Genomic DNA, 20148 nt, shown 5'->3' on the forward strand with positions numbered 1-20148 from the left:
CGCTAACGTTAGCACATAGTAGTATGGATGGCAACATGATTGAAAATGAAGAAAAAAGGGCAGACAAGCAGCAATACATTCCCATCATCCTCGACCTTATCTGAAAGAGATGTAAACAGTAGGCATCAAGAAAGACTCCTGGCCAATGTGCTGGGGAACTTCCTCATTAATGTCAGTTTGTTATTCATATTTAATCCTTTATTTTCTTTCCAGAAGCCATATTTGAGCACACGCACATACATGTAGATTCATTTACATGTTAGGGGGAGATTAAAAATAGAAACTGGATCTGTGAATTCTTACAGATAACAACTGAATTCATATCTTGCTAATGAGTCAGAATCTTATTAACCTGGAGTCCCAGTGTCTGTCATAATAATAATCATATATGTTATGTTTTAGGCCTATTGGCAGACATCCATTTAAAATGTAGCCATTGCCATATAAAGACGTACCCTCCATGTCCACTGAAGTTCCTCAGCGTCTCTCTAGTAACATTTGTGTGCTCCAGGTAGCTTTGCAAAAAATATTGTTGTCATTCTAAGGCTACTTTTACTTTTATACTTTAAGTAAATTTCCAAGCCTGTACTTTGTTACTTTTACTTGAGTAAAGAAGTTTAATCAGTACTTTGACTTTTACCAGAGTATTTTTTAACACAAGTATCTGTACTTCTACTTAAGTACGGAAAGTGAGTACTTTTCCCATCTCTGATTATACTTAATATATTACAATGCAAGAACTTCAACTGACTAACAAAAACTAAACAATCACTTCACAAACACCAAAACTATGAGTAAAATAACAGTATAGATGCTGCTTTCACAAATATTAAGTAGATAAAACAAAAACAGCAAAGAGCAAAACCCTGGTCCCCAAAGTCACACCACAGTACAAAAATAACCATTGGAAAGTTATTTTGCATTTAGTAATTAACTCTAAATTACTTAGCCAAGGAAGTGGGCCAGCAAGCTTTTAATACATTTACAAGAGCAAAATTAAAACCACTTTACAGACTCAGTCATAGCATGGGAGATGGCGAGGAATGTTAACAGCTTTTCTTCCTAATTCAATGGGAATTTTCCCCTCAGGAGGGAAGCAGCAAATTAAAGCTTGATTATTCTCCAGATCACACCCATTCACATGTTTTACTGCTTTTTAGGTGCAGAGGGTGATGCTGTTCCTTTCTTTATTATCAACGATGACAGGCTGATGTCACTCTCAGAGACAAAACACTAATAAGCTAATTCATGTTGGGAAGAGAAAAAACAAAAAACATAGTTGAATACCTGATCTATCCTTCTAGTCAAGCCAATTTTGTTTTTGTAACCCCACATCACAAATTGTCTTAGAGACCTTTACAATCTGTACAAATAACAACAGATAAGAAACTAGATTGAGTGAAGTAAAAAAAACTGTGTAAAGGTTGAAACCACAAGAAGAAACACATCTTTAAGCATGAACAGACCTTCAAGAGGCGTTGTTTATACAGCGTAGACAGAAGTAGCTACATCACATATAATAAAAGCGTAATATTAAATGTAAGAAAGGTTTAAGGCAAAATACAAAAGTGTTTGGACTGAAGATTGTAGACTTTGAGTCTGTATTCACTGTTCTTTGTAACCTTGACTGCTTTTTTCATTCAGGGAAGCTAGCTATCAATTTGCCGCCACCTGACGTAAGTAGTACATTGGCAGATAAAACCCTTTTTTTTTTTTATAAAAGCAGATGTTAAGAGATAGTGCTGGCCAGACCACAGAGTGAAAACAAGTTATATTTGTGGCTGGGTTAGTTCAGTTGGTAGACCAGGTGCCCATATATAGAGATTTACTCTTCAACGCAGAGGCTGTGGGTTTGACTCCGACCTGTGGCCCTTTGCTGCATGTCATTCACCTTCTCTCTCCCCTTTCATGTCTCCATCTGTCCTAAAACCTAAAATGCCCAAAAAGATAATCTTAAAAAGAACATGCTATGTTTAACCTCTCTCTGCTATGTCTGGAATGAAAGATGGGAGAGGTAATAAGTTGGAGACGTAGGAGGTAAACGTCAAATATTCTGAGGATTGTTTCATCTGTTTTGACTTCGGCCTTGTTTAATATGGCAAGAGGACTAAGAAAATGTTCTTACTTGCAGCAGTGAATTAAGGGAGTAGCTGCACAGGGAAGGGGAGGCTGCATTTATACACACTAAGTCTTTTGGGAGTTGCCTGAAACAACCACTCTCTTCTGCTGAGCAGCACTAGAGCTGTAAGGGGTTGAGGGTTGTTATACTCAAGCGATTGTAGTACCGGTTGAAGATCACTTTACCTAGAAAGATTTCTGTTCTGTACCAAGTTCCAAACCAGTAACTATTTATTAAAATGCTTCTTCATATTATAAATTGTACTTTTATGTTTCTGGCAAATGATGAAGATATTACACTTTTCCTAAATGTTTACTGAATTCTGGATTTTCTTGTAATCTGCTTGACACTGTAATCAAACAAATAGCTAATTGCTGCTCACTAACTCTAGACTACAGAATAAATGAACACTGTGATGTTACTGAAGTTTGCAGACGTTGTATATGCATACAAAACCACTTTATTAATGCCTCTAAGGGGAATTGGCGCTATATGTTTAGGCAGTATAGCACCCAACAACACACATACTGTACATGAAGTGTAACAGTTAAGAATGATAAATGTAATACCTAATGTTAAATTGGAGGTTCGCTCACAATTATGTGCCCAAGTAGATTAAGTATTTGGGTTACTTGTTACAAAAAGAACCAAAGTCCATTCATTCAAACCAGTAGTACTCAAACAACAAATACAACACACACACACACACACACACACACACACCACACACACACACACACACACGGCACAACAACTATGGTGGCCATAACAACACCATCTCCATGGAACAACAGACTTCCTCCTGAGCAAAGACTCATTAAAGCATCTGACATTACTGCTATACTGTGTTTAGAAGCAGTTTGATGTGAGGCTGTCCTCAAGTAAAGAAATTCTTAGTTGACTAACACGTTGATTTAATTGACAGAACTTTAAAACTGACTTTCTCTACAAGAATCATGCACAAGCACCAGTTTAAATCTTTTTTTTTTTTTTTACCAGAGATGTGCTCATTAGTTTCTTGGAAATAAGCCATTCAGCATAAAAAAACAAGCAAATGACTAGTAAACTAAAACCAAAACGGATTAGTCGACTAATCGACTGCCCCCTCCAGCTCTAATTTGATCAGAATTAGAACCTAACCGATAAAAGATTTTTAAGGCCGATACCAATAAAAATATTTGGTTATTTAAAAATCCAATTTGCCAATATATATTTAAAAACAAATCCAGAAACGCGTTACAAAATAAACAGATTTCCCTAACATTAGTTATTTGTAGTTATTTATGAGTGCTCACTGAAATTATATTAAAGTTCTGATAAATAAAATGTATAAAAATACAAACTTAATATATAAAACTTGAAGAAAAACACATAACACAAATAATTAGCGTTGCCAACAGGAACTTTGTAGAGTGGACGAACTATCCAACACCAACACTCATAACATGGTTGACAGTCCGTTTTTTTTTTTTTAAATATTCATTTTACAGAATCATTTATTTGTCTGAATATAAAAAAAAAAAAAACTTTTCTTTTTCATAAAATCAGCCATTATAAATGCCGATACAGATAGATCGGGAAATGCCTAATATCGGTCGATTATATCGGCCCACCAATATATCGGTCGGGCTCTAATCAGAAAATATGTTGTTTTTTTGACAGATACTGTAACAAAAGTTATCAATGAAAGTGTCACAGGAAGGGTGGGGCTTGAACCCAAATGTAAAGATGGGTAGGGAGTGGATAGTTTTACGATTTAATAAAATGACTGATGCAAACAACAAAGGAAGTCCTGAGGAAAGCAGGCTGGCAAAACAAGTTCCAAAATCTCGGGAAAAAAAGATATCAAAAACACAAGGAACCTAGCAACAGGGAAATGTAAGCACAAACAAACACCCAAAACACTACAATAATCTGACGCAAGACAAAGACAACACAGAGACTAAATAGGTAATGGGGAAACACAAGACAGGCGAAACAAGGGCTAGGAACAGGTGTAACACATCAGGGTGGGGCAGACAATCAAACAGGAGGAAAAGCAAGACAGGAAGTAAAACAAGACAAGACAAGGGAGAAAAACAGAGACTTCAAAATAAAACAGGAAACACTAACAACAGAAACTCACAATCGTGACAGTAGAAGACAGTTTTGACTTGGGTAGTTTTCCCTCTGATAATCAAAATATTCAGATCATTCAAAACCAAAAGTATGGGACCAGACCTTTTCCCTGAAGTTAAGTACAGAGGAATACCAGAATACCAGTTCTGATCCATAAGCCCAGGGTGTCCCTTCATGAAAATACCATTACCATATATGGATAGTGCTGAGCAGCTCTAGTTTAGGGTACAGGAAATAGCTGGGTTTGATTCAGTTTCATAAGCGGCACTTTTCCCCTCATTTCTCCCTTCTGTACCGTTCTCCTTTTCCACACCAGGATCTGACACACAGTCCACCATGTGTTAGGATTACGTTTCTGCTCTGCCCTCTGAAGCCAATCTGGACGAAAGCCATGAGAACAAATTCCTCTGTTCTAAAATAAGAATCAACTAAGGTTGTTTCTCTGTACTATGTAAATCTGGATAAATGGCATAACTCCAATTCAAGCAAACGTCTGAGGTGAAATATGTAAACTGACATGTGGCGAAGGTAAATCGAATACTGGTCAAATATTAGTTTCTGCACAGGACCAGACTGAGTCTCTTGGTTGTCATCATCAGATTAGTAAAAGGCATTTTAATGAAACAGAGTAACTGCATATGTTAGCTGAAGCCTCTGAAGTTAAATCTGGCTTAAGAACACAGCCTTCTTAGTGCTACAAGGCAAACTTATAGCTGAATGCAACTTCAGGAACTTTTCAGTGGATGTGACTTTAACTTTGGCCTGGAGCGGATTGCTTTAGGAGAGACCCCATGTCTGATAAGACCTCATGTATTAGATTCGCAGTGCCATCATGTACCAGGGTGTCTGACCTAATTTTTACTGTAGAGTCATTGCAGCCTTAAAATGTCATCTTCCAAAACAGTTCCAATTTTCAAAAAATATAGATTTGACAATATACAGTAGCCTACATGTTTTTATAGTTGACTGCAAAAGAAAAATTTGTCACTTCAGTGAACTCAAAAATCAGACCTCACATACGAGTTATCTATTTCTCAGATACCCTAGCATTTGTATAACAATATATATCTGCTGTTAGCCTAATTGTTTTTCTTTAGAAAAGTTAAAGAGCAACTTGCGGTCAAAGGTAAGATGATGCTCTGTTTCGAGATGGCTGTGGAAGAAGGGCGATGACTAACTCACCAACAGCAGTGACTCAGATGCGATGGCTTTTTCCAAATTATTATCAGTGCTCACCAATGACTGTGTGATGAAAAGACTGGTGGGCAAAAAGCCAAGGACTAAGACCCAAGTAATCTAATTTTGTGAACATGTGTCACAAATAAGCACAGATAATCCCAGTCATGGAGGAGTTTCGCCGTCCTATGAAATTAATAAATTAATTAATTTTGTTTTGTTTTTGTAACCTCAGTATTTTTATACATGTTCTAATGCATACCTACATTTTGCATGGGTTTAAAGCATTTATATCATAAATGGCCCAATTTAGGGTCCAAATGTAGACATAAGGGTTGCCTCGCCATTAGAACAATATGTTGATTTTAGCGTCTATAATCACTGTAAAAGCACTTCTCTTCTAAGTGGAGACATGAATGAATGGGAAATGCCCTTTTAGTAATGTCTTGCCCTCAAGCTGTTCCTTTAATCAATGTACAGAGACTTTAAACTTGCTTGTGATAGACAATCCAACATTATGAACACTTAGTCCGCTTTTTTGTTGTTGACAAAGTTACTCAGTAATGTTCTGTAGCTGTGAGAGATTTGTTTGGAAACTGATCCTCATTGATAGGTTCAAACATTCTTGGAAACACTGTCCTCCAAACTTAAGACAACAACATTCACATCACTTTTTCCATGTTGATCTTGTTCACTGGTTCTTTATCTCTTTGGCTTTACTTTTCCAACAATCCTAAAAGTCGGAAACCCCATGAATAAAATGCTTTTTGAAGCAGACTTTCTAGTTATCAGAATTCTGAGCTTTCTTGAATGCATCAACAACTACTAGTTTTGAAACAGTCCATGTTCACAAATGTGTTATTATCAAACAGCCACATTGTATCTATTGTGACAAAAAAGGCACCCAAATGTCTGTTTTGATAGATTACCTATCTCAAGAAAGTCTGAAACCTCTGCAAGTTCATTGCTACACCAAAATTAAGCAAGGGCAATCTCAGAAAATATGGTATGCTTCAGAAAATGGTATCCTGTAAACAACTGTATAAAATTTGCAAAGAAAAACTAAACTGTCTGAAAGATACAAAACAATTCTCTAACAGTAAACAAGAGATTTATTTATGTAAATTGTCAGTCATTCTTTTTGTCTAACATTACAGGACACTACTTCAAACTACTAAATTATTTCAATTCCCTTGCGGGAGTCATCCCAAAAGGATTAATAAAGAGAAGTCTAAGTCTAAGTCTAAGTCTAAGGTCAGGGAATAGCTCTCACACACATTTACGCCAGTAATGTGTGGGTTGATTCTGACTGATTTTTTCCCCCTATTCCTTGTTGGAATCCAAAACATATCTGGTTTGATCTAAACTAAACAGAGCTTAAGGAGGTATTACTCTCTAAACAGCATTTCCACCTGGTCTCTGTTGCTTGCGTTTGCACTTTGTCCAAGATTGCTCACTGCGAATAATCAGACCAGATGCAGATTACTGCTGACAGAGATGGTTGGCCTTTCCAAGGTAGAGGAAGAAGGTAAAACAATGATGAGAGACTGAGTAGTAGAATACGCAAAGAGAGAGAGAGAAAAAAAGAAAGAAATAAAGAGAGAAAGAACGAAAGAGAAAGAGAAAAAGAAAGAGAGAGAGAGAGTGTGTGTGTGTGTGGTGTGTGTGTGTGTGTGTGTGTGTGTGTGTGTGTGTGTGTGTGTGTGTGTGTGTGTGCTGATCCGGTCTGAACTTCTGAGGGATGGGATGCTCATTAAGGTCACACTGAGCCTTGTACACAACACAACACAACACCACACGCACACACACACACACACACACACACAAACCCACATCTTCCTCTAAAGTGCTGTAAACTCCAGAAGAGGAGTCTAAACTTGATTAAAGAGTAAATCCACACTGAATTACACAGAGCAGAAAACTGTTGCTGCACGACTCTCTCTAAACTGAAGCTGTTGATAAATATACGGAAGATGGTAAAAAGTGTGTTGATTTTTTTGTTTAAATTTAAACTGTGTCCCTCAACAACTGACATTGTCTGCATATTTGAAGCTAGCAATCATTTTCAAAATGCTCGAAATAGACAAAACAACACTAAACGCGACACCCCAAAAGATTCAACTTTAAATAATACCTGCCCAAGTTATATCCAAGTTATGGTGCTGCTTTGAATTTCTCAAAGTCAAAGACAAATGTAAGCTTGACGACTAAAGCGGCGCACAGAAGTAAATCCACGTTGTGCTACTGCAACCAACATGCAGGCGCACTTGCCTCTACACCATACAGAGGATTAAGAGAGAAAGCAACCTGTTGTGGAAAAGATGTTTGTAAGGGGTGTTCTAATTATATGGAGAAATATATAGCCTGCAGCCTTAAATATAAAACTCTGATGATATAGTCTCTCTTTTTAAACATCGCATCTGTATTAGTTATCATCAGTCAGTTGGTCGACACAGTATAGCCACAATGCCAGTGGCTCTTGCCTGGGTCACTTCCAAACACACAGCCGCAGTGATTCAACCAAGACTTATCAGACTTTGGTGAAAGATCGTCTTGTCTATCAAAAGCATCTCTGGCCTGGTAATTATTGTCATATACGGGTAACAATAATCTCCTATGAATGCAAAGGCTTGGAGCCAAAGTTACAGGAAATGGTGCATATATGGTAAGGTGACCAGATTTCTTAGACAAAATCCGGGGACATTTTCAGCTCAGAAGCGTATAAACCTCCAAAACAAGTAATGTTTTTACTTTTGTAAAACTTAAAACAGGGACACTAGACCTAGAGCTGTTCTCATTAGGGGCTGAGCCGCCCCAAGGTCTGATCCTAGACCCCTCCCTGCTGCTACTCCCTACTCCACTCCACCTCAGAGGGGAATGTTTCAAGATAGAAAGTCCTAATATTTCAAGATAAAAAATCCTAATACTTCAAGATAAAAAGTCCTAATATTTCAAGATAGAAAGTCTTAATATTTCAAAATAGAAAGTCCTAATAGTCCTAATATTTCAAGATAGAAAGTCCTAATATTTCAAGTTAGAAAGTCCTAATATTTCAAGATAGAAAGTCCTAATAGTCCTAATATTTCAAGATAGAAAGTCCTAATAGTCCTAATATTTCAAGCTAGAAAGTCCTAATATTTCAAGCTAGAAAGTCCTAATATTTCAAGATAGAAAGTCCTAATAGTCCTAATATTTCAAGATAGAAAGTCCTAATATTTCAAGATAGAAAGTCCTAATATTTCAAGATAGAAAGTCCTAATAGTCCTAATATTTCAAGATAGAAAGTCCTAATATTTCAAGATAGAAAGTCTTAATATTTCAAGATAGAATGTCTCAATATTTCATAATGTTGTAATTACTGACCTACATTTATCTGACAGCTTTTGCTTTATTGCTCAAGGCTTGTTTCTGCAACAGCTCATTGAGAATCAGATACAATAAAAACTATTGAGGACATATTTTCCTTTGACATTGATGGAGTATTAAACGAGATCGCTGCAGTCGGCAGAAACAAGCTACAATGTAAGTTAACAGGATAATTGTCCAGCTTGTATTTACGTTCATAAAAGTGCTCGTTTTGCTGCTGACAGACTCAGATTAATATTCTAAGTGTCTGACAACATTGTGGAAAGGATTTCTAAGGAGGTCGATCTTTCTGTTAAAGATTAAGATCCTTTTTTAAAACATAAAAGTCCGCGAAATTGCGTTGGCTAAACCCACCAGACTCCATGTAAATAATCAGTGATTTTAGCATCGTAAAACCCGGTTTTCTAAAACCTCTCTGAGCTTGTCTGGAGCGACTATCGGCTCCGTTTTGTCAGTATTTTCTTTCTTTCATTCCAATTTCGGGTCTGTCAGTCACAGTGAAAACCGGGGACATTTCCGGGGACAGATCCAGCCGGGGACAGGTCGCCAAAATCGGGGACTGTCCCCGGAAACCGGGGACGCCTGGTCACCCTAATATATGGGAAATGTGAAATATATAAAAATATGAGTAATAATACATTACAACTTTTTTCCTACTGTATGTGATATTGCCGGGAACACAAAGTAGAGATATTGGGGAGCAGAAATCATCTTGGCATTTCACAGTGGTCACTTGTGTGTAATTGGGACAGCAGTATAAATAATGCAGACCAACGAGCCTTGTTCTCTGTTTCCATGTCTAGATTGCTCACGCTGTTATGGATCTGAGCGTCTCCAGGTCACACATAAGGGAAGAATGAAAATGAAATATATTATTCTGCTAGGATTTAGTAACATGAGCACTGACTGGTTGTGATGATGTTATAATGCTGTGCCTACAGGGCAGGGCTGAGTACAGCCCCTCCCAGAGAAAGAGGGCATAATGATCAAGTGTAAACAGATACTGGACAACTTTGAACACATCTCAGACTGAACTATACATAGTTTTAGCTCCACAGTGGCAGCACTTTACTTCATCCAAGTAGAGTAAAACTTTGGAAACTTGAGAGCGGCTGATTTCAAACATCTCAGGCTCTTAAAAGGATGACAACAGCAACGAGGCTGCTAATAAAACAATGTGGTTTTGGGTGAAATTCAGCTGAAATCCTAGACAAGAGACATGTCACAAAGCACTGTATTATCTGTTTAAAGCAGCCTCAGTAGTGGTTGAATGTAAACAAACCATCTACAGTGGAAACTCATTCATAGCCATGCCCTGTGCCACAACAAGGCTGGAGTCTAAAGTTTCAATCAACAAAATCCAAACCACTGTCTTCCCTTGTAGCAACTGAATACATGCAAATAAATGTTTGACACAAATTGCAGACTCTTCTGACATTAAGGAGAAGCTTGACAGAGTGAATCATTGGTTTGGTAAAACGCCAACAAACATGCCAAGGTGTTCTGTGTTTCCTGCAACTCCTAATTATTTTTAATGCATCCATCACTTCATCAGATGTAAAAGAAAAATCATGGACTCCAATAAATTAAGCATAAACGGACAGAATCTGGCACAAGAGGGTTGTTTGCATTTCGCTAATGATGGTTTTGATACGATAAGTAACCCAGATTTTTATGTTGTTTATGTTTGTTTTCACTACATATGTTGTTCTTCCAACATTTCATAATGCACCATGGACAGAAATGCCCTCTACAGGGCACCCAGATAGCTCAGTTGGTAGAGCGGGTGCCCATGTATAGAGGTTTACTCCTCAACGCAGCCGGCCCGGGTTCGAATCCAGCCTGCGGCCCTTTGCTGCATGTCACTCCCCCTCTCTCTCCCCTTTCATATCTTCAACTGTCCTGTCAAATTAAAGGCCTAAAATGCCCAAAAAATAATCTTAAAAAAAAGAAAAGAAATGCCCTCTACAGTGGCAGCTCACTTTGCTGCCAGGAGAGAAGCAAATGACTAAAGTCAAAGGCTACAAAAGGTTTCAAAGAGAGCTTCCTGCTGAATCAGAGAATTAAAAGACTTGCTTCTTGTGCTGCTTGTTTTTTAAAACTGATATATATATAAATAAAATAAATAAACTTGAAACAGACATCCAGAAGATGTCTAAAAAATGTTATCTCTAAAAAACCCACCGAATTATAGAAATTATTTTGCTTTGTGTTAAAACGATTTGGGTCTGAAGACATCGGTCAAAGGGGCCTCACGTTACAGTGAGAACGGTCACCTAAGTTCAGATAAGCCCTGTGCTTTGAACTAAGACCAAGAATGCATTTTCTAGACATCACATGGTTTCAGTAAGTAACACTTCTTCTCCAAAGTTTTTTTGTTTGCTCTATAAACCTTAGTGTGGCTCCACGGATGTACATTGCTGGTAAAAAGCCTGACATCCGGCGATCTCTCATATGCCGGATGTCCCCTCCTTGCTTTTTCCACTATTGGGGCTTAGCATTGCTTGGGACGGTTGTTACTGATTTAAAGATATACAAACAAGCTAGAGCGTTTTTCCCCCTATCCCAGAATAGATTGTCGGTTTAGTCAGACCATACTCCAGTGCTGACACAACACTGTGGACATATTAGGGGTGTACGATTCAGAAATATATCTATCTAGCATGTGATTGCAGTAGACATCCAATAAAAAAAAGAAATATACACATTTTTTAATTGATTTTGAATCGGTGGCGCTTGAATCGCGATTTGAATACCAATTTTTTCCACACCCCTAGGAGATAGGTCTGGCAATGCAAGACTATATCAACTTTAATATGCATGACAACACTGTAACTTACTGGTGAATTGAAACTAAAAAAAGCTTTGGGCTGCATATTTATTACGGCGACGACAAGTGCATTAGTGTTTTCTACTGCAGGTTCATTGGGTGAAGGGGTGTGGAGCACACGTATGACGTATGGGAGTTTAATGACGTTGACTCCACCAAAGTGGATACAGTCATGATGTACCTAAAAGAATGACTCACCAGTTTAATGCTTGCACTGTATGTGGTGAACGGAGCACCAGCCAGCACTGGTCGATGATGCATACTGTAATTCTGCTAATTAAAGAGCAGTGCTAAAGTGTTAAACAAAAATACACAATGCAATGCAATGTGTTATTCATCCTGAGTATCTAAAAGAAGAGTGTGAGAAATACATTGGCTTGAGAAAGTTTACACACCCATGCTAAAGTTGATTAAAAGAGGAATTACAGAGGAATACAAAAACATCTGTTGGAAACTGGTCTTAATGCCTTAATTTAAAAAAATTAGCCAAATCCAACCTTTTAAGGACACCAATCTTCTTTGTGAATGAATAATATATTGTAAATAAATACATGTTCTTCCTTAAAATGCAGGGGGCAAGTATACACCCCCCTATGTTAAATTCCCATAGAGGCAGGCAGATTTTTATTTTTAAAGGCCAATTACTTCATGGATCCAGGATACTATGCATCCTGATAAAGTTCCCTTGGCCTTTGGAATTAAACTAACCCCATATCATCACATACTATTCACCATACCTAGAGATTGGCATGGTGTCATTTCAGTTGGCCTAATAGCTAGTTTGATTTGCATTGAGAGATAATCTTATGGAAAGTTCCCCATGCCTATCTCTATGTCTCGTGAATGGTATGTGATGATGTAATGGTATGTAAGGAAGAACATTTATTTATATACAATACATTATTCATTCACAAGGAAAATTGGTGTCCTTAAAAGGTTGTATTTTCCTAAATCTTTTGAATTAAGGCATTAAGATCAATTTCCAAAAGGTGTTTTATTATTCTTTTTTTTTTTAATCAACTTTAGCGGGGGTGTGTAAACTTTCTCAAGCCACTGCATGTGCTGTTTTGATAAATGACAGGTGGTGACATAAAACAAGTGCATAAAAGTTCGCCTTCAGCTTGATTAGCTTCCTTGTCTTTTATGAACAATAGCAAGCTTTCTGTATGCAGAAATGGGAAAGCTGGATTCCATAAGAAGTAAATTGTACTGTATAGTGGTAAGAAAAGCAAGGTAAAAGGAACAATTTCAAACAGATCTTCAGAAATTAATGTTATTGCTGCTGTAAGTAACCCTAGTGTTATATTAAGGTTCACATAGTACAGTATAGTATGCATAGTACACTGCATAAACCAGTGTTTGTGGATGAAAATAACCTCAAGTTCAAGAGAATGCTATTCTGACAGCATGGGGCATGTGCCAAAAAAGACAACTAATTCAACTTTGTTTCCGGTCAGTTACTTCATGTCCCTCAAGGGAAACACAGCAGCTGACAAGCTTTTTAAAAGCTTGACTCAGTTCTTGTTCTGTCTAACGTGTTTTTCCCACATAGTCTGTGCCAAAAATATACATGTACAACTTGATATTTTGTGGATATCTTTGGAAGATATTAATTTGAACACCTTACAACTGCCCTTGGAAAAATAAAAGCCCCTTTTATACTGAGCCAGCACAGTGTCTCTGTAAGGAAGTAAGGTTAAACAAAAGCAATCTACAGGCAAAACCGACATCAACTAACATTAAGACAAATGAGGTTTCCACTGGACAGAGTAAGAGGGCTGCCATTGACTAAAAGGCCGACTGGCTTTCATGTGACAATGGGAAGCTATCAGAGCAAATAACCGGAGCACAACTGCAAGAGTCTGAAATGGTTTCCTTTCCACAATGAGGGAAGTCATACATGCAAATAGGCAACTATACTATACAGTGCTTGGTTCATGATCTAATAACAGGGAAAATAAACAAAATAAGCATTAAAGGATGTCGCATTGAACAGTACTTACAGGATTATGTTCAGGCATTGAGTTACCAAAGAATGGCCTACTAACAGCTGAGCAAGACATTTTAGTTACCAATTAATTATCAACTCAATCACTTGAACAATTCCATCTACTTCACTCCTACTAGTATGATGGGCGTGTTCACCTGCTCAACGGTGAGTTAACAAAAAACCCAGAACAGCTGCAGATATAGCTGTGCTCAATTAGACCTCTAATTTCAATTTTATATTCAAACATGTTATGGATAAACTGAAGTACAAACAGGACTCAAAGGGCCTTTGAAGAGCGCAAGCCTGAGCCAAGGTCCAGCTATCTTGCAGTGTTACTGAAAGTGAAAAATAGTTCATGTCCGCCCCATAAATCGAATCTTCCTTGACCCATGCTACACCCTTCCATCAAGTTTCTTTGAAATTGGGACAACAGTTTCTTTGTTGAGACATTTAACCTAAAATCACAAATGCCAACTTAATGGTGGTGCTAGATGAAATGTCAGGGCATCACAAAAGTTATGAGGGTTGACCCCTTTGGCCATTATGAATATTAGTACCAAATTATATGACAATCCAGCCAAAGGTGATTGAGATATTTCAGTCTGAACTAAAGTGGTGAAGCAACCGACCAACATTGTCTTTCATAGAGCGACAACACTAACAATGCTTAAAATGTGATCATTGTCATCATCCTCAGTGGATATTGGCCAAGTTCAGATGATCTATATAACACCCTAACAGCGCTCTGTTCAGTTGCTTTGTTAACGTTTTGGTCAATTATCGGAAGTAGCTGCATCCTCTCCTCATCATTCACATTCACAGGGAAAATATGGTGGTTGAGACAACAGAACCCGAACTACAGCAGCCTTACGAGTAAAGTAAAGGGTACAACAAGGCGTCCTTGGTTGGTTGCCATGGAAAACAAGGCTGAGGCATACGTAACATATAGAGCCACACTGTGCAGCTACAAGGGTGGAGGGGAAAAAAAATCGATACAGCATAGTATCACTATTGTATCGATACACAGACGCCAAGTAGCAATCTTTTATTATATGTGTTGGCCAGTTTGTTTGCTTGACATTGCCATTTTGCAACAATAAAATTGAAGAGAATGTATGTTAAAAGAATGTATCTTTTTAGATAAAACAGATGTTGACAAAGTTTCCTTTTGGGGACATAATTTGAAATTGGGAAAAATTTGAAGTTGGAAAAAAGGTAATTAATTGCAATGTATTGCAGAATATTGTAATATGCTTAAATTTGCAATAACATGTTATCATGACATAAGTATTGTGGCGATATCGTATCGTGAGGCCCCTGTTGATTCCCACCCCTAGCAGCTAATCTGTACCCTTGGCCACAAGAGGGGTAGCTCACACTGCTCAGGGGACACACAGTAAACAAACTGAGTCATGAGAACCACTGGGTGCTCCTCACCTCACAACTTACAGGATTTAATACTAGATGCCTTGATGTCAGCACTGGGCAACTCACTAATAAAACATGAATATAAAAATATGCCACGAACGACACCTCATGTGCCTTTGGTTTTAGTGGAAATAATGCTTATTAATCCTTTATGATTTATTGATTAGGATTTATTTTTCACTAATTTTGGCAAGAACAAAATCAAAACCAAAAGGTGTCACCCAGCCTTGTCTTTTGTGTCTAATGTTTCATTTGGCCGAGCTAAAAGCTACAACAAAACAAAAAAACGAAGAAATTACTCCAACTATTTTTGTCAGTAATCCAGCCTCTTGCATCATGTGTACAAATGAATTGGGCAGGAATATATATAGCACTTTAATATTCAATTTAGGATTTAAATAAATCAAATCAACTATAAAATGTTCCACAGTAGAATATGGATCCATGCCTGGGTTCATAAAAATGAATGGATTAAATCGTTGTGAGTGTGGTCTACATCTCTACAGTAAAGAGACTATAGAAGGTTTTTGTTGTTACGTACATTTTTCAACTCTGGATTTGCCCATGGACAACCAAATCTAAAGCAGGAAGAAAATAGTACATCATCTGCTTTCATTGAAAATAGAAAAAAACATAAGTTTCAAAAAGAAGTAAAAACCAGATTGACTCATTCAGTGCAGACTCACACAAAGTAAAAAGCTCACAAACTTTGGAGTTTGGACAACTTGAATTTACAATGTGCAATTTCTATGCTTCCCTTATCAAGAATGATTTTCCGTGCAACAGTCAACCTTCATGAGGCCCGTCATCACAAACAGCAAAGCATTGAAAACATAGTTGCAGCTTTGTAACAAAGACGCATGGAACTGATCAAGAGTGTATGAGTGTACTGAACCACAGTGACAGGCCTAACGAGTTCCCCAGGTCCACAGAATGGCTGTTCGTCCTGTTTTCGGGGAAAGGGCTTGAATTCCTGAGCAAATCTCTACAGCAGTGATCGGTTTGAAAATGGAGCGCCAGCTTTGAAACCAAATTAGATGGGGGTTACACAGTACGCACCTCCCTGTAGAAGAAACTAATGCAAACCATCTGCTGTCATACTGACTTGCTATTCAACATCTGGCAGAGAAGGAACCAGTGTGTGATGCTGGTGTCTGCTATTCCAGACAGTTAGGATGACAATCAGATCATTTTCTTTTTCTTCTACTCTTTACACGAGCTGATACTATCCTTGATCACTTCTAAACAAAGATAACTGATGAAGAAACCTACAATAGGTTTTCACTTATTTTGACCACATCTTAGAGAAGCCTTTTTTGAAACTTCCTTCCTTTTCTTTTAAATTTAGATTTGAGGTTTCATCCCTCAACACTATTATATTCATAACTCTGTTATAGTTGGAAAGTATTTCAAGTTATCTCCCAAGAAGAACTCTGGTGACTGTTCATTCATTTTTTACTAGGCACAATTCCCAACCCCAACTGTGAAGCGGCTCGGTGGCCAGCAGATCAGACTGTGGTTGTGCTGGGCAACTTCCAGGTATGAAGGTGTAAGTGTGTGAACGTGACAGGTCGTTGTTGCAAATTATAAATTGTTCTCAATCGACTTACCTGGATAAATAAAAGGTAAAAAAGCTCTATTATGCTGACTGCATGTTATGCAACTTTGTCTTTTGGGTTTGTCCCTTTGTCATCAATACAACAAAGCAACAGGTTTGAAGCTGCCGGGATGCATGACACATACAGTACAGGGACAAGACGCTCATGACTTATGTTTACATAAAGGCCATTTTTCTTTATATTCCTGAAGGCAACTTTAATCCCAAAAGAAACATATATGTTGTGTTCTTGAGGGAAATTACAACACTTTTAGTTAAAAGAAATGTCTCCAGTAACAAAGATGCAGCCATATTGTCAAAGACACATACAAATGTGCTAAAAGGCTGCATCATAGCTGTCTTATTATGTCCAACACCCAAAGTGGGAATTGTGCTACAGAAGACTGTGGCTTGAGAAATTGTTGTCAAAACACAATGATGAGGACACACAACCTCCGCCATAACTTAGCTCTAGGCGTGTCTGCTGCAGGAATGGTATTCAGTAACCAGGAAAAACCTGTCTCCATGTTACGCACGCACATACACTACATACATACCCACATATTCCACCTGACACATGCTCCCTGGCTGCATCTTCTTCCAAGACTAACCCGTTTTAAAGAAAGGGCTGCACCCAATTCATTTAGATAATGTTTTAAAGTGACATATTCTCTCGATGTCACTCTGACAAGTCAAATTCAACAGCTCTGGGTCAGGACTGCTGTCTAATTACTTTTACTCTAGACTATACAAAGTCTACTGTCCGGACTGCCAGGAAGGAGACAGAAAGAGTTAGAGACAGAGTGAGGTCACTTTTACTCATTTTGGATTGATGATAAATATGGGCAAAATAATGCCCGAAATTTACCTTAAACACAACAAGAAATATCAACAAGTATCACCTAGATTTTCTCACAACAACAACAACAACAACAACAGCAAAGCAATTTGTCAAGTAAAATCACAGAAACTATAGTTGAGTATAATTTTAGATTTGGTCAATGGTGAAGGAATAACACTGGATAGAGATTAAGGAGCTGGCACTATTAGTTTCATTTTGGGACTTAATCATTTTAATATTGGCTACATGCTATGACATGTATCCCAGCTACCTGGCAATAAAGGTAGGAATAGAGCCACTGTGTTGATTATTTGGCTTATATTGGCTGGTTATATTGGCTGTAGCCTACTTCGTGTCATAATAGATCAGCCAGTGTAAATAGCCTATTACTCACCATCCTCTGCCTTCAACACAGTCGCAGTCTTCTCAGCCGTATTCCCTGCGATCAGGTATTTGGGCGAACCTTGGTGAAGTTCACACTGTTTGAAAAAAAACTGGGTAAAGTCCAAGTTTACTGAAGATATTCCCGATAAACTCCAGTGCGCATGGATGTACGGATCCTCAGCGGTGTCCTCCGTCCATCGTGCAGACGGATCCGAGTCTTGTACTGACAGATGCAGAGCAGTGTTCAAACCCAGAGCTAAACGGTAATTTGCGGAGAGAGCAGTTCCCTCAAAACTCGGCTCTACAACATAACACAGGAAACGGAGCCAGAAGGTCCAATCAAAGGACGCTGCACGGGGAAAATGCTTAAATATTCATTAGGTAATGTGAGAGGAACAACTGGGCATGCGCAACTTTCGGACTTAATAACAAAAGATTCAAATACAATAGAATCTGAACTTTCTATACTGGTCTGTCAGCTCCAGCTGCCCTAAAGTACATTGATGTAAGTTACGCTGTGGCCGAGTTGGCTCAGTTGGTAGAGCAGGCACACACAAACTGAAGGTTTATGCCTCGACGCAGAGATCCAGGTTATGACTCCGACCTGTGACAATTTCCTGCATGTCTTTCTCACCTAGCTGTCATATCAAAAAGAAATATATGAAAAGTGTAGGTTACATAGCGATTTCATTAATTAGGTTTAGCTGTTTTTACAGGCTTTTCTCTCTTGTTGTGCATAGCAATAATTATCAAAACGTATTTAATAATATGTTGGGGTGGGGTTGGGAACCGGAGGGTCACTGGTTCAAGTCCCCGTATGGACCAAAGTATGGTAGTGGACTGGTTGCTGGAGAGGTGCCAGTTCACCTCCTGGGCACTGGCAAGGTGCTCTTGAGCAAGGCACTGAACCCCAACTGCTCGGGGCGCCTCTCCATGGGTAGCCCCCTCACTCTGACATCTCTCCATTAGTGCATGTATAGGTCCTGAGCATGTGTGTGTAATTTAGGCCTGTGTGTAATGTGTGTAATAACAACAGTGTAAAGTGTAGTGCAACTGATAATATGCAATACTGATGCAATGCTGATAGGCTACTGTGAAAGAACAATATTAGAGGACTTTTTTTTTAAATGTTGCATGTGGAATAGGGACTCAGAGTCTCAGTATGGTATATCCAGTTAATGTCCTTTGTTTTATAACTATGTTTATCTCCTATCTGACTTTAAATGATTTATTAAAAAATTATGTATTAATAATTCAGTCCCACTCCCTCCTCAGACGAATACAAAATGCAACTCAAAGGCCTTTTAAAGTACATGGGTGGCACTCGTATCCACCAGACTGAGGCTCGACTCTCTGGGTGTAACCTGTCTAACAGGCTGCCTTTGTACAGTAGACACATAGTGTGTGTGTGTGTGTGTGTGTGTGTGTGTGTGTGTGTGTGTGTGTGTGTGTGTGCTGTAGTCATATCAAGCGGTATTCTAAATATACCTTTACAGTACATTTTAATTGCTTAAGAACTCACTTGTACTATTAAATATTATTGCCCCATTATTTATCAGAATCAGAATTGGGTAGGCTATATTACCAAGAAGGTTTTCACGTACAAGGAATTTGCCAGACAGTAATAGATGTGGTAAGCATAATACAAGCAAACATGCATGCCAGCCACTTTCTCCTCTGCCAGTTGTCAGTTGTCTGCCACTGATCCTGTGTAGACGAGACCAGTAGACTGGATCTGTCTCCTGAGGCTGCTTTCTGAGAGTGTGAAAAAAATGATATGCAGGAAAGTTGGTTAAACTTAGTTTCCTGTGGTAGCAGGCATATATCAATACATTATGTTTAAGGTCTTACCTCATGCCTTGTTAATTTACCTTGTGTGAGAACAAACATGACACTTACTGAATATACAGTAATAGAATAAGACAATTTTCCAATAGCAAGCACCATACCTTATTCAGTACACAGCCCAATAGCTCTAATGAGCCAATAGTGCCATCTAGTGCATATAATTTAGTAAATTGAATGTATTTCTAAATGATGAGGTGATAGTTTTGTCTGAAATATCAGCATAAAGTTAACACATGTGTTGGGTTGATTTTTCTTTTTGGGTTTGATTAGCCTACAACTGATAGATAGATAGATAGATAGATAGATAGATAGATAGATAGATAGATAGATAGATAGATAGATAGATCAGAATCACAATCAGCTTTATTTGCCAGGTACTTACACTGTGCTTACACACAAAACAACCAAAACAAAAATATACACACTAATATATACACAATATATACATACT

At 38.1% G+C, this 20148-nt stretch overlaps 1 protein-coding gene and 1 long non-coding RNA gene across 3 annotated transcripts in view; one reads left to right on the forward strand and one right to left on the reverse strand.

Annotated features, from left to right (window-relative positions):
- Window positions 1-18154, reverse strand: part of myo1ea (myosin IEa) — a 56626-nt gene extending 38472 nt beyond the window's left edge. Inside the window, exon 1 of one of the 2 annotated variants that reach the window (XM_032518544.1) lies at window positions 17860-18154. In XM_032518544.1, the coding sequence (XP_032374435.1) occupies window positions 17860-17862 (3 nt within the window). In that variant the 5' untranslated portion in view covers window positions 17863-18154. The remainder of the gene's footprint in view (window positions 1-17859) is intronic. The other variant, XM_032518471.1, reaches the window with a different exon arrangement.
- Window positions 4112-17077, forward strand: LOC116691410 (uncharacterized). Its single transcript, XR_004332476.1, has 3 exons — window positions 4112-4254; window positions 5590-5596; window positions 17068-17077. It is a non-coding gene; the product is annotated as an uncharacterized LOC116691410 (long non-coding RNA).
- Window positions 18155-20148: the final 1994 nt, after the last annotated feature.

Source organism: Etheostoma spectabile, chromosome 1, assembly GCF_008692095.1.
Source record: "Etheostoma spectabile isolate EspeVRDwgs_2016 chromosome 1, UIUC_Espe_1.0, whole genome shotgun sequence".
NCBI lineage: Eukaryota > Metazoa > Chordata > Actinopteri > Perciformes > Percidae > Etheostoma > Etheostoma spectabile.